The sequence below is a fragment of the Notolepis coatsorum genome (genome assembly GCF_963971535.1).
Source record: "Notolepis coatsorum genome assembly, chromosome: 17".
In the NCBI taxonomy this organism is placed as follows: Eukaryota; Metazoa; Chordata; class Actinopteri; order Aulopiformes; family Paralepididae; genus Notolepis; species Notolepis coatsorum.
Genome location: NC_140181.1, coordinates 69,584,672 through 69,597,700, shown reverse-complemented (window position 1 = coordinate 69,597,700; position 13,029 = coordinate 69,584,672). Strand labels below are relative to the sequence as shown.

The following is a 13,029-nucleotide window of genomic DNA, read 5'->3' as shown; positions in this document are numbered from 1 at the left end:
TCTAGTCATTCACAGGGAGAGGTGAGAGAAAGACATGTCATTGTGGTTACTATGAGAACATTATGAGAATTATGAGAATTTCCCTTACCTTTCATTTGCGTGTCATAGTCCACAACACCGACCCTCTCTTTCCTAAGCTTCACATGAGAAGTCATTGTTGTTCCAACTGGGTGAAATTCTGTAGAAAGAAATGGACAATGTTCCCATGTTGCTCAAACACTTCTCACTTCACACTCCTCCTTCACAGAGTACATTTGGGTGGGTGTGTGTGTGTGTGTTTACTGTTTATGACCTTCCTTCCTGGACAAAATCCAATAGAAATCAAGACCTGACTTCACAGCTGCACCCAATCACCTCCAACCTACTTGACACACTTTCTCACTCTCTCTCTTTCTCTCTCTGTACCAACTCATAGAATTATAGCTTCCTCCTGTCACTGAAAGAGGGAAAAGAGCATGCTCGTCTTACTGTAACACATCTCTTGAAACCCCGGCCTTCCTCCACGCAGCGCTCTCCTGAAAGACAACTAGTAAGCCAGTTGGCATGTGTTGTGCTGCTGCAATGCCTGTGCTGCACTTAGTGCATGCAGTGCAAAAATAGCACCCAGCAACATTTCAGCGACCCTAAAAATAGGAGCCCACAGCGAGAGGCGCACACCACAGAGGAGGGGATGTTTTGTGTTGAAGATTACAGGTGGATTCTCCAATACTACGACTTCCACCATGACTACTATTCTGGTTGATATTGTTGTTGCTGAAGTTCAAGATCGAGAAATGAGACCACTTGTTTCTTTTTGATTAGTTTATACTCTTCTTAGTTTAAACTCTTCTTAGTTTATACTCTTCTTTGTTACACTTCTTAGTTTAAACTCTTCTTAGTTACTCTTCTTAGTTTGTACTCTTCTTAGTTACTCTTCTTAGTTTAAACTCTTCTTAGTTTATACTCTTCTTTGTTACACTTCTTAGTTTAAACTCTTCTTAGTTACTCTTCTTAGTTTTAACTCTTCTTAGTTTATACTCTTCTTAGTTTATACTCTTCTTTGTTACACTTCTTAGTTTAAACTCTTCTTAGTTACTCTTCTTAGTTTAAACTCTTCTTAGTTACTCTTCTTAGTTTAAACTTCTTAGTTTATACTCTTCTTTGTTACACTTCTTAGTTACTCTTCTTAGTTTAAACTCTTCTTAGTTTAAACTCTTAGTTACTCTTCTTAGTTTAAACTCTTCTTAGTTTAAACTCTTCTTAGTTACTCTTCTTAGTTTAAACTTCTGTTACTCTTCTTAGTTTAAACTCTTCTTAGTTACTCTTCTTAGTTTAAACTCTTCTTAGTTTATACTCTTCTCGACTGTGATAGCAAATAGCCCTATACTGTTTGTTGCCATAGGGTCGATATTATACAGTTTTACTATGTGCAGATTTCAATTGGATCATTGAAACCAACCTCCTTTTTTCCTGTTTAGGTTGAGCAGGGAGCCACCAACCCGTCAAGACAGAAGTCTTTATGTATTCTCTCTGGCTTTGGCTTTGTTCACAGTGTTTCCGTTTGAAGCCTGAGGCTCACAGTCAGCACACATGACCGTTTAAACTGTGATGAAGCTCGAGTCTGAGTGCTTCTTTTACGTTGTGTGGTTGTCACTTGTATCCTCCATAGAGTCCATACTATAGGGGGACCTTTCGTGCAGGCAGGGGTGTTTTTCCTCATTGACCATAATTCACACGACAACCATTTTTGCTCTTATGTCATGCTCAGGTTGGGATTCCTTTACACCCTGTTCCCGGGGAATCCCAACCTGAGCATGACATAAGCGCAAAATGGTCGTGAGTGAATAATGGTCAACTGAGAGAAGGGCAAAGTGGGTCTCGGCCCTCTCACTTGAGCATCACACACACACACACACGCACACACACACACACACACACACACACACACACACACACACACACACACACACACACAGACACACACTCTCTCTCCCTCTCTGTCCTCACTTCCCCTTCCTCAACCAAACACCAGTCATCAGGATTCCCGTAACTTCAAGTGAAATTTATGCAGTTTCCCAATGAATTTACTTTCTTCCATTATTTTCAACATGACCAAACTGTTTTCTCTGAAAAATGGAGTGAATGGATCTAATTTTTCCACACTCTGTCGCCCTTTTCCATCAGCCTCTCTTTCCCATTCTTTCACCATGTGATCATCATTGAATCACAGTGTCCTGCAAGCGAGTGTTGTCATCACAATCACTGACAAAATTTTCATTGATCTTTTAGTCTTTGCTTGACTCCTTCTGTTTTCTCTGACTCACCCATGTGTATTAATATAGCCGCATTCCATCTTTAAGACTTTCACAAGTACAGACATGTTCCCATTTGCCAAGATGAAGATATGAAATGTTTTATGGACAGAAGGATGCATTCATAGCCAGTAAATACATGACTGAAGTCAGTGTTATCCATATTGAAGAAAACCTGTGCAATACAAACCCCAATCCTCCATTATTCTCCAATATCAAAATAACACAATAACCAATTCAGTATCAATAATTAACTATCACCTGTCTTTTATCTGCTTTTTTAACTGTCGCTGTACCGCTGCCTTACTGTACAGTAGTTGTGGACTTTGTGTATCAGTAATAACTCACTTCATGTGTTTATAGCGTTAGACTTAAAACTCAAAATATAAAAACGCAGAATGTATTAAATGGTCATAAATGGAGACACCTACCTGAAAAGGATCTGTCTCAAGAAGCACTCTATTCTCCTGCCGGAGTACAGTCAGTAATGCCAGTCATTGGAACAGTGAGCCTTGATCTCCTTCACCTCCCCCTCACATTGGACACAGTTTGTTGTGGGTGGATCTCTCCATCTTCCTCTCTCTCTCTCTCTCTCTCTCTCTCTCTCTGATACACATACACTATAATGCTCTGTTGCTCTATCTCTCACCCTGACACACAGTGCTGACACATACACACTCATACAGGCACACACACTCTGAGACACGGCTTGTGCAATACCGCTGGGTGGAAACCCGCTAAACCAAGCCCCACCTTTCCCTCTCTCAACCCCCCCCCTCTCTCTCTCTCTCTGTGCCCCGTGGGTTCATTGTGTGTGCCATCACAGATTACAGGCTGTTAAAATGCTGCATGACTCTTCAATTACCCAAAACTACCATTTTGAGTGGTAAGTATGATGAAGAATTCCACTCATTTCATGTACTGTCTGGACGCTTTGTGGACGGTGAGACAATAAGACTAGGTTGTTAGACTAACACTCCCAGCTAAACATTTGAGAGAAAAAATTATATGAAATAACAGACAAGACGACACTCACTCACTCACTCACTCACTCACTCACTCACTCACTAGGATTCTCTTAATCCAAGTGCAATTTCTGAAGTTTCCCCAATGAAAACCTTTTACCAATCATTCCGCTAAATTACTTTCTTCCATTTCAACATGGCCATGTTCAATCTCTCTGCTCTTATAACGCTCCTGTGTGCATGGATATATTACATGTATGTATTGTATATGTATATACTGTACATTTTATTTTATTTTATCTGTTTCTTGATGTGTGACCCACCCAGAGTCAATGTAATGTTTAGGTCGAAAGACATTATAAAGCATTATAGAGCCACTTCCACTTCCTGCCTCTAGTTAGCCACCTGTGCCTAGATGTTCCATGTTAGAAAAGTGTGAAAATAGGGCGGTCAGGTGGCGTAGCGGAGATTGCATTCGTCACCAACACCGGAGATGCTGGATTCGCCTGTTCGAATCCAGCTCACAGCTCCGGCGTTGTCACCAGCTTGGCTGGCCGTTCACACTAATACAATAGACCTATCTCAAACCCTGCCCTCTTTTCTTGATCCTCCAATCACAACTGTCGCTTACCTCGGACAAACAAGTTTTGTCCGAGGTAAGCGACAGTTGTGATTGGAGGATCAAGAAAAGGGGCAGGGTTTGAGATATGTCTATTGGCTGTATTAGAGGGTGGGAAAGCTGGCGAGGTGGGTCCGGGTCATTGTAAACAGCGACTCCTACAGTTCGGTCGGGGCGCCTGCTCAGCACGGATAGGATCTAAGGGGGGTAGTGTGATCCTTCCACACGTTACACCCTCTCAGTGAGAGTCCACGCTGCCAGGTGAAAAGAAGCGGTTGATTGGCTAGACGTGTGTCGGAGGAAGCACGTGATAGCCTCCACTCTCCCAGACCGACTGTGGGGGGTAAGTGCGCAGCGACCAGGAAGGGGATTGGCATAACGACTAACATTGGGATGGGAGAAAATCGGAGGAAAAAGGAGGGGGAAAAAGATCAATAAAAAAATAAAGTGTGAAAATGACAATGTGTGCGTATGGTCTAACAGCTAACCTTTGTTCCCAGAAGGTCATGGGTTAGATTCCTGCTTGGGAACCAGTTTGCCAGGTTGCCAGATACCCAGGTGGGGTATCTCCCGGGCCTTTCTGTGGGAGGTTTGCATGTTCTCCCCGTGCTCGCAAGGGTTTCCCCCCCCCCAAAAAAGAGATAAACCCAATGGAAAACATGCAGAACAGATCGCTAACACAGTCACGTCCATGACAAAGACGGACAGGAGAACTTGAATTGGTCCCTGGGCACGGCCCACGCTGCAGCCCATGTCTGCTCCCGGCTGCCCTTGGGGGGGGGGGGTGAACGGCGGGAGCGGTCAAGCGCAGAGAGGCATTTCATTGGCGACCCAATGCATGTGTATTCCTGTGTGCCGCCCATCTTACATGCGTGTGTTGCTGCATGACAAATAAAGATGACTTCTTCTGAGGTCTGGTCATGTAAACACTTGTACCAAATACAAGTTGAGCAGTCGTGACTTTTACCTTCTTGAGTCTCTCCATCTCTGCCTCGACCCAATACATGTGTATTCCTGTGTGTCGCCCATCTTACAAGTGTGTGTTCTTCTGTTGAGCCCCCTCTCTGCGGGAGTAGCTGTTAACTCTTGTTCTGTATATTATTTCCTTCCTTCCTCTAACAAGCATTAAAATGCTCCGTCAGCGGCTCAGACGAGCTGATCGGCTAGTTTAGATCCCTATCTCAAAGGACACAAGAGGGGAAGGAACCCCCTCCATCTAGATTGCTGATCCCTGATGTGTACTCACTTTGAGCAGCTGGAGATTGGATGACCACCTCAGTTCAAAGCAACACAGCGCAGACCTCCAACAAGGCCCAACACACATGCAAGGATTGTGGATGAAAATCACTAGGTTTCTCTCTCTAGTGGTCATGAATATTCACAGCAGAAGATACGCTCATCTTAAAATGGAAGGTCTGGCACTACTAGAGGACATAACTTTTTGCAATATCTTGGCTGGATCCCATTAGCTTTTCATTCAAAACCAAGCTTCTCAGGCCTTGAATCAAAAGGAACCCTCGTTGAAAAGCCTTCGTCATTACGAGGGTCACTTTGACGGAATAAGGGATGCTGCAGCAAGCTTGATTCACCCAGGGTAGGTTTAACATTACATGTACATTTACATTACAGGTTTGCTGCGTATGGATGCTCTTTTTCAGCAACGCCCTGCTTCACACTCAGTCACAGACATTCACACCTGGTAGCCGGCCTGGAGCAGTTGGGGTTTAAGTGCCTTGCTCAAGGGCACTTCAGCAGGTGGAATTGAGGTACAGGAGAGAGTGTTAATCATTCATTCATATTTGAGTTCACAGTAGTGAACTTGACATAGGCATCATTTATGGATTGGGCAGACACTTAAATCGTCCAGTTTATATGAGGATTCCCTGAGAGGCTAGGGTGAGGGTCAAGGGGACAGAAACTTCTTGAATGGGATCCAGCCTGATTTCTGGTGTTCAGAGCGGGTGCACTCATTTAAGGGTGTGCATAGCCATAGCAAAATAGCTTTTTTACCCAATTGCAGACATACCATAATTATATAGTCTAGAATCACCTAAAATTTAAATCAACATGGATTGTCCTCTTAGGGTGGTAAATATGCCCGCATGGCAAGAGGGGAAAAGAGTAATTATTTGTCCAGGAGATCCAATATGGAATTCTCTAGTAAGCAACACTGTATAGCAGTTCCAATTCCAAGAACCTTCCACTTTTTTGAAAATTAAGTAAATAATATTCCTTGACAATATGGCAACAGCAATTTTCTCCAGAGCTGCTAAGTCATTTAGTCAGGAACTGTTGCTGAGCAAACCATGTAGTTCTGTCTCTCTACTGCTTTGTTTTCATTAGCCATGTTAAGCCCGGCTGGGGCTACCCGTGGTCTAGTATATGGTTGGTTGGGTTTGCTTCTCTATTGTACTTCCAGTTACTAGGCAACCTTTCAAACCCCAAGCCACCAACTGTGATGCACGCACTAAACCATAACAATACAACAGTCCCAGCCGGCTTTAGCCAGGACTAGCCAGGATGTGAGAGGCAGCTGTCTCAGGCAGTCGAGCCAGGTTCGGCAAGGTTCTAAAGACAAAATGGACAAGATAACAGTGTCTTGTGTGCCAACATTTCAACCCATATACACGATGTAGAGCATAACTAGTGCACTAGATGTGCATTATGATGGCATTGCACAGTCCAGACCAAAGTCAGAAACCTGGACTAGTTTAGTGCTGATTTGAACTGAACCTCAATGGAGTTTTCATTTACCACAACACACCCTAGTGGTCACCTTTAGAATGTCTGAATATTATTGTACCGAGATCTACTAATAGAAAACAATGCTGCTTTTTTGGGGTGAATACTCTAAAAATAAGTCCAGTACCAAAGATTTTATTTGAAACGTTTATTCAGAGTATTATAGTCTTAAATACTTAATACCTGATTGGGACAAACTGAAAAGTATTGGTTATGTTTTCAAATTGTGTATATCTTGCAATAGCCGGGCGCTACTCCGAAAGCAGTGACAACAGTAAGTCCGATAAAAACTCTGAAACCAATTACCAATTTCAACATTAGTTTCATTTACAAAACAAGCCGCTCGTCATCGTTCTCAAAAGTCTCCTTTGTTAGTCGCGACAGTGAAAAACTGCTCTGAAATTAACAGCGGAAGTGTGGGTGTGAACGTGGACACAGCCGAGATAAACAGATGGCCACTGTTTGGCGAAGCCAAATAACATCGTGTCAGATGGGAGAGATGAAGAAGAAGAAGGAGAGATGAAAAGTGTTGTGGATGAATTTAAAAACAGCTAAGACGACGGAGTCATTGTGAGTCGGAGGAGGAGTCTTTGACATCTGTGCTCTCCGTGGCTTCGCTGACCTCGCTCAGTTCTTTGCTCTCTCCACCGCTGTCCCTCTCCCCCTCTCTCTCCTGGTCGACGGACCCCGACAGGCTCTGGGCAGAGGGGGCCTCCTGGCCCAGCACACGCACCCCTGGTTTCCTCAGCTGTGGGACCTGTAGATACCAAACAACACAAGATTCTGTAAGCGTTCAGTAGACAAGTGAACAGAGTTGGATATATAGAGCTACATCTCCCCCTGGGGAAACCTCCAGGATGTAGCCATAGCTATGAGAGTGTGGGTCACCGTTTCCAAGGTGTCACCATGGCAAATAAAGGTATGGTTAGAAAGTCACCTCGTCGGCCATGTGGGCCAAGTCTCTCTTCATGGCGTAGGCATCCTCCCCATCCGCATAGTATTTGGGCTCTACTTCACTAATCCTGTAGAACAAGCAGGGAATATATGTATAAACACCTAGACACATTGTATTTAAAGGGTACGTTCAGAGTTGTGTAACACTAGCCCCATTTCCTACATACAGGTGATGTTGTCGACCGGTCGAGTCCTTTCTCAGCACGATCCATGCCGGTATTCACACTGGATGCCTGTGGCGCCCGGCTAGTTAGCCACAAAACTGATGCAAAGTCAATGGGTTCAGTCTGTACACGCCCTGGGATAAAAGCTGAAACATACTCTGGGTGCGTTGTGGAGTAGGGTTCAGCGTTTCATCTCAGGGCCTGTCCAGACTGGAGTGTGTGGCCTCACAGACTTCACATTCGCTTTGTGGCCAAATAGCTGGAGCCACCTGTATCCAGGATGAAGATAAGACGATGCTGAGGAAGGACTTGGCCGATCAACAACATGGTAGGTAAGTAGGAAGTAGGGCTTGGGGTCCAAAATTTGGAACTTAACCTTTATGAAATGTGGTTAGAGGACATTCTTTGAACTTACTGGAATTTCAGTGTGTTTGAGTACAGATGCAAAGCAGCCCGGTTACTATGGAAACAAGAGAGAAGGATTTACAACCGTTCTTTGCAACAAAAACACTGAGATACTATTAAAAGGGACATATTATATATCTTTTCAACTATTTTATACAACTTCCATGAATCTGTGGAACATGTTCGTTACATTTAAAAAATATATAATAAATAATTGTAGTGAACATGCTGTTTTTGTTAACAGGTGTTAACAAATTGTATTTAATTTGTAATACATTTTAATTATTTCCTTCCCTGCCTGGCTACCCCACACCCAAAAGTAAAGAAAACTTTACAAACTGTGCAGTACATGAAGTATGCAGTCTTCCTGGCTTCAAAAGGCACAGCTAATTGATTAATTAACTGATTGCCAACTGATTGCTTGTGTCCCCGGTATAAGATCACAAAGGGAAATTCTGAACAGCTTATTTTAAGCTTGTTAACCTGAATAATTCACCCCCTGCATAATGACTACCTAATAGACCACCGCAACACTTCCGGGATTCTGAAATCGGGGAGGAGATAGCGGGGGGAGCATATGAATGAATGTGGATGAGAGCCGTGATGCAAGTGGTTGCAGATACGGCTGTGGGGGCGCTGGAGACATGATCCAATAGACTTTTATGCGCCCGAGTTTCCTGAACACGTTCATTTGTGCGTCATCTCGTGTCGTCCAGACTCCGTTGACAATCTGCACATGTGTATGGGGAGTAGGTGCTGGAAAAGGGACTTGATCTCGGCCGATTTAGTTCTGATCAATTAGGAATGGGTCGCGCCGTGTTCAGGAAACTCAGGCTCATAAAAGTCTATTTGATCATGTCTCTAGCGCCCCCACAGCCGTAGCTGCAACCACTTACATCAAGGCTCTCATCCACATTCATTAATTTGCTCCCCCTGCTATCTCCTCCCCGATTTCAATGTAACGCGGAAGTGCAGTGGTCTATGTAATTTCCCAACATTTCAGAAAGTTAAATCCATATATGATATATCTCCTTTAATATTCAAAGTCAAGGGGTACTTTGGGCAATTGTCCATAATCACACGGTGGCCATTTTGCTTGTGTCATGCTCAGGTTGGGATTCCATTCCACCCTGTTCCCACTGTGAATATGGCCAATGGCCTCTTGTCTGAACAAAGAGAAGAACTCGGGAATACAAATCGAAATACTTGTGTGAAGGGGGCAGAGCTTCGAAATCATGCATTACCTTTTGCGGACATGAAGAGAGACATATTTAGCATTGAAGTTTTCAATCATGGCCCTGCTGGCCTGGTCCATTAGCTTCTGAGCCAGACCCAGACGTCTGTGGGAGCGCTTCACAGCCTGAAAACACAGAGAAGGACATCATTACTCAAGAAGGCCAGTCCCTCACCAGGGCCCTCATTTAGAACTATTGTGTATGAGAAAAACGGAGCTTGAAAAATGCATATACCACTTAATTAGCAGAAGTTGGGATTATAAAAAAAACTTGATGTGAGAATGTGGTTACCGTCAGAGACTTTACATCATGCATACTAGGGCTGGGCGATATAACGATAACGATAAATATCACGATATATTTTAATAATCGATATCGAATATCGAAATTTAAAAAAAAACACGAAAAATCGTTTTTCTTTTTTTTTTAATTCTTTTTTTTGTGACCTGCAACAGGGCAGTTTTAAAACCAGAGACAGTGGACAGACTTGTCTTTCTTGCCTGCAACTTAAAGTAATGGCTTTGCTTGTCCAAATGACAATACTGACCAAATTGAGATTTATTTTTCTCTTGTCCATTTATTTTGTTTGCTTTCTAATTTAAAATACAGTTTGAAACCGTCTGTACACAGTAGGCTATGTGTGCTAGCAGAACTAGACTCCAGTCACGAGTCACGGTGCACATGTGCGGTGGTTTGTCCACCAAAAAAGCGCCAAAAGATCGAAAATAAACTAGCAGAGCCAGAACTGTTCAACTCCCCTGGAGCCACAGCCAGCAGAGAAGCCGGTTTACTTTCGCTTTTAAACCAGCTGCAGCCTGAGAACTGGAGTGTGAGGGGATGTAACACTAAAGATGGCGGCAACGACAAAGAATTGCTGCAAAATAAACATACATCTGTTGTTTAAAAAAAAAAGAAGAAAAAAAAATTATATATACACATACAATTTCGATAATTATCGATATCGAGAAATATGATAACATTATCATATCGTTATCGCGATATGATTTTTTTCCATATCGCCCAGCCCTAATGCATACAGTAGAATATACAATGCCTTGTATGTGTAATTCACTGTAGGCATACCTATTATTGACCTAATTTAGAGTGCCCTCTGAGGTCGCAGCTATTTTGTGATATTGTAAACCAGTCTACGGGTTTGGGCAATCTCTAAGGGTTAAAGCTGCAGTAGGCAATTTCTGAGAAATTAGCAAGAATGGATTTACCTGCCCAGCTGAAATGGAGCAAGCTCTGCATTGCGTGTAACAAAGGTTTTCCACAGACTCCCAGAGGCACCAGCAGCTTTAAGCTAAATAAATATATATATATATATATATTTCCCAGCCTCTGATGGTTTTGGCAGGTGGTTTTGCATATTGTGCATGCTTCTTGATGAGGAACGTGGTGGTAGTTTTATTGATGCAGGGAGCTGTTGTTTTTGGCCAATCACCTGACAATCATTTTTATATAAAATAATTTAAGCTTAAAGCTGCTGATGGCTCTGAGAGTCTGTGGAAAACCTTTGTTACATGTGCATGGGCTTGAAAAGTGATGTAGAGCTTGCTATATTTCTACTGGGCAGGTAAACTCATTATTGCTCATTTCTCCAAAGCTGCTTACTGCAGCTTTAAGTTATGTACTTCAAATACAGTTTGGAAAGGGTGCTATTTAATAGAAATCAACCAGTAAGGGATACAACTGAAAGGAACAACAATTTTCAGTCTGATGCTTTTTAACCCCTGACTGTCTTACAAATACAATCATTATTACGGTGGATTGTGTTTGTGTAATGAGTTTGAAGACAGTTGCAGAGTTTGGTGAGAAAACTGAAGTGGATGTTCTGGCCCTTGATGATGATGTGTGCATTTATTATGTCAGGATATAATGAATGAATGCAAAAGATAGCAAAGAATGTGTATGAGACAATATTCTCAATTAGCCTACTATACAGTCTCTGTTTCCACTGCTGGTATAGCTGCTGCTATTGCAATAGGCCATCAGAATACAGCATGATGTGGAATGTGGTTCTCTCACTGCAGTCTGCAGTTGTTTTTTAATTATTTGAAATGTTTAATTGATTGACTTTGTCTCTAGATTGTTTTCTTTCTTTGTATGTATTATGTTCGAGATTAAATACAGATTGAATGAATATGTATTGAGAAATCGCTAAAAAAAACTGCTAAATGTAATGTAGTTTCTCCCTTGACGGTCATGACGTTTTCACACAACAAGACTTCAAACCATTTTTTAACCCAAGAATTCTCCTGTCAACACACACGGGTCAACCGGAGTAATCCTCAGAATGCCGTCCAACTCCCCCACCCACATGACGTCAACTCCACATTCTCTGATGATTTAATTTCCAGTCAAGTGACCCATATGTAAAATCTCCTGATAATGTCACAAGTTTACCAGAGAATTGTTACAGATTCTGACATTCCAATTCATGGAATGATATTGAAGAAACTCACTGGTCGCTACAGTAATAAGTAATGCAGTGAGGTGAGTCTTCATTGTGAAACGTCTGACTCACCAGTGATGTGATATGGCCATGAGGCACATCGTCTGGGTCCTCCTCCCTGGAGAGGTTTGAGAGAGGCATACATCAAGACTACACAGTATGTATGACACACAGGATCTAGACTTCAGTTCTACAGCTGATCATAGATACTCACATCTTAGCCAACACATATCCCACTATTTTGCCATTTTCGTCTTCTGCAATGTAGGAGAGCTGGAATTATGACAATGGACATGTGTTGTTAGAAGTATATGGATCGATAGAACATATTGAGGATGTGGCTAAAAGCTGCAATAGTGGCAGGGAATGTGATAGTATTAAGTATAATGCCTCACCTGAGGCCAGGATAATCCATGATAGAAGTAATATTTCATCTGGTAGTTTTCTGGAAGACATAGCAGGTTGCAATGCTGCATATTCATAAGGTCCTCCGGCTGTGTGAGAAGAAAAGAAAGCCCTAATTGTTAACGACCTCAAATGTATTCTTAGCACGTACACTGTCAACTCAGCACTGTTATTATGTTAAAATTAGCTAGCGAGCTAACGTGACTAGCTACTTAGATTAGCATGGTTGGGAGACACGCTTGGCAGCATGACTTACCCTTGCGTTTCGTATGTTCATTTTGTAAGATGGTTTATTTGCAGGACCTTGGAAACACCAATTGACGGTACAACAGCAATCGATCAATTCATAACATTGACAGAAAATCTGTTCTTTGATGTGGCTATCTGGCTAGCTGAAACGATTCGCCAGCGAGGAGGAAGCAGCTGCATGAAGCTAGCTAGCAACGATAATGAAGTACATTTCCGGTCAAAGTTTTCTCTTGGTTTTCACAATAAAAGTCCATATGCCAGGGTAAATGGGCATAAACATAGGGACATTCTGTGGAGACTTTTATTTCCAAATATCTAATTCGCATCGGAGAGAGACAGGATTTCATATTGGACAACATTATAGTTAGCTTTACAACGTTGGAGGAAGCATGCGCTTGCTGTGCCGGAAGTAATTATTTCCTTCACTCATGCGTACTTTCAATCCACCCCCCCTTCACATTGACAGAGTGCTTTACTTTAACTTTAATCCATGATTCTATTAAAGTTGATACACTGAAACGAAAACTAAATCCACCTATTTC

General features: G+C 42.5%; 2 protein-coding genes across 2 annotated transcripts in view; both read right to left on the bottom strand.

Annotated features, from left to right (window-relative positions):
* The window catches only part of LOC311244074 (SLIT-ROBO Rho GTPase-activating protein 3-like), a gene marked incomplete at its 3' end in the record, with an annotated part of 38,137 nt that extends 35,302 nt beyond the window's left edge, over window positions 1–2,835 (bottom strand). Inside the window, exons 1-2 of the mRNA XM_084333485.1 lie at window positions 2,723–2,835; window positions 89–178 (exon numbers count right to left, since the gene is read on the bottom strand). Coding sequence (XP_084189611.1) covers window positions 89–155 — 67 coding nt within the window. The 5' untranslated portion in view covers window positions 156–178; window positions 2,723–2,835. The remainder of the gene's footprint in view (window positions 1–88; window positions 179–2,722) is intronic.
* Window positions 2,836–6,756: 3,921 nt separating this feature from the next.
* Window positions 6,757–12,670, bottom strand: naa10 (N-alpha-acetyltransferase 10, NatA catalytic subuni). Its single transcript, XM_084332888.1, has 8 exons — window positions 12,495–12,670; window positions 12,229–12,327; window positions 12,048–12,106; window positions 11,906–11,951; window positions 9,385–9,500; window positions 8,151–8,195; window positions 7,555–7,639; window positions 6,757–7,374 (listed from the first exon to the last, which is right to left on the bottom strand). The coding sequence occupies exons 1-8, from the start codon at window positions 12,513–12,515 to the stop codon at window positions 7,183–7,185; spliced, it is 663 nt and encodes a 220-aa protein (XP_084189014.1). The 5' UTR covers window positions 12,516–12,670; the 3' UTR covers window positions 6,757–7,182.
* Window positions 12,671–13,029: the final 359 nt, after the last annotated feature.

Excerpts from the sequence above, each read along its gene's own strand:
- naa10 (XM_084332888.1), bottom strand. The coding sequence starts at position 12,515 with ATGAACATACGAAACGCAAGG. Across the intron at positions 8,196-9,384 it reads TCTCTTCATGTCCGCAAAAG|TAACCGGGCTGCTTTGCATC; the intron begins GTAATGCATGAT and ends TTGTTTCCATAG. Across the intron at positions 7,640-8,150 it reads TCAAACACACTGAAATTCCA|GATTAGTGAAGTAGAGCCCA; the intron begins GTAAGTTCAAAG and ends CTTGTTCTACAG.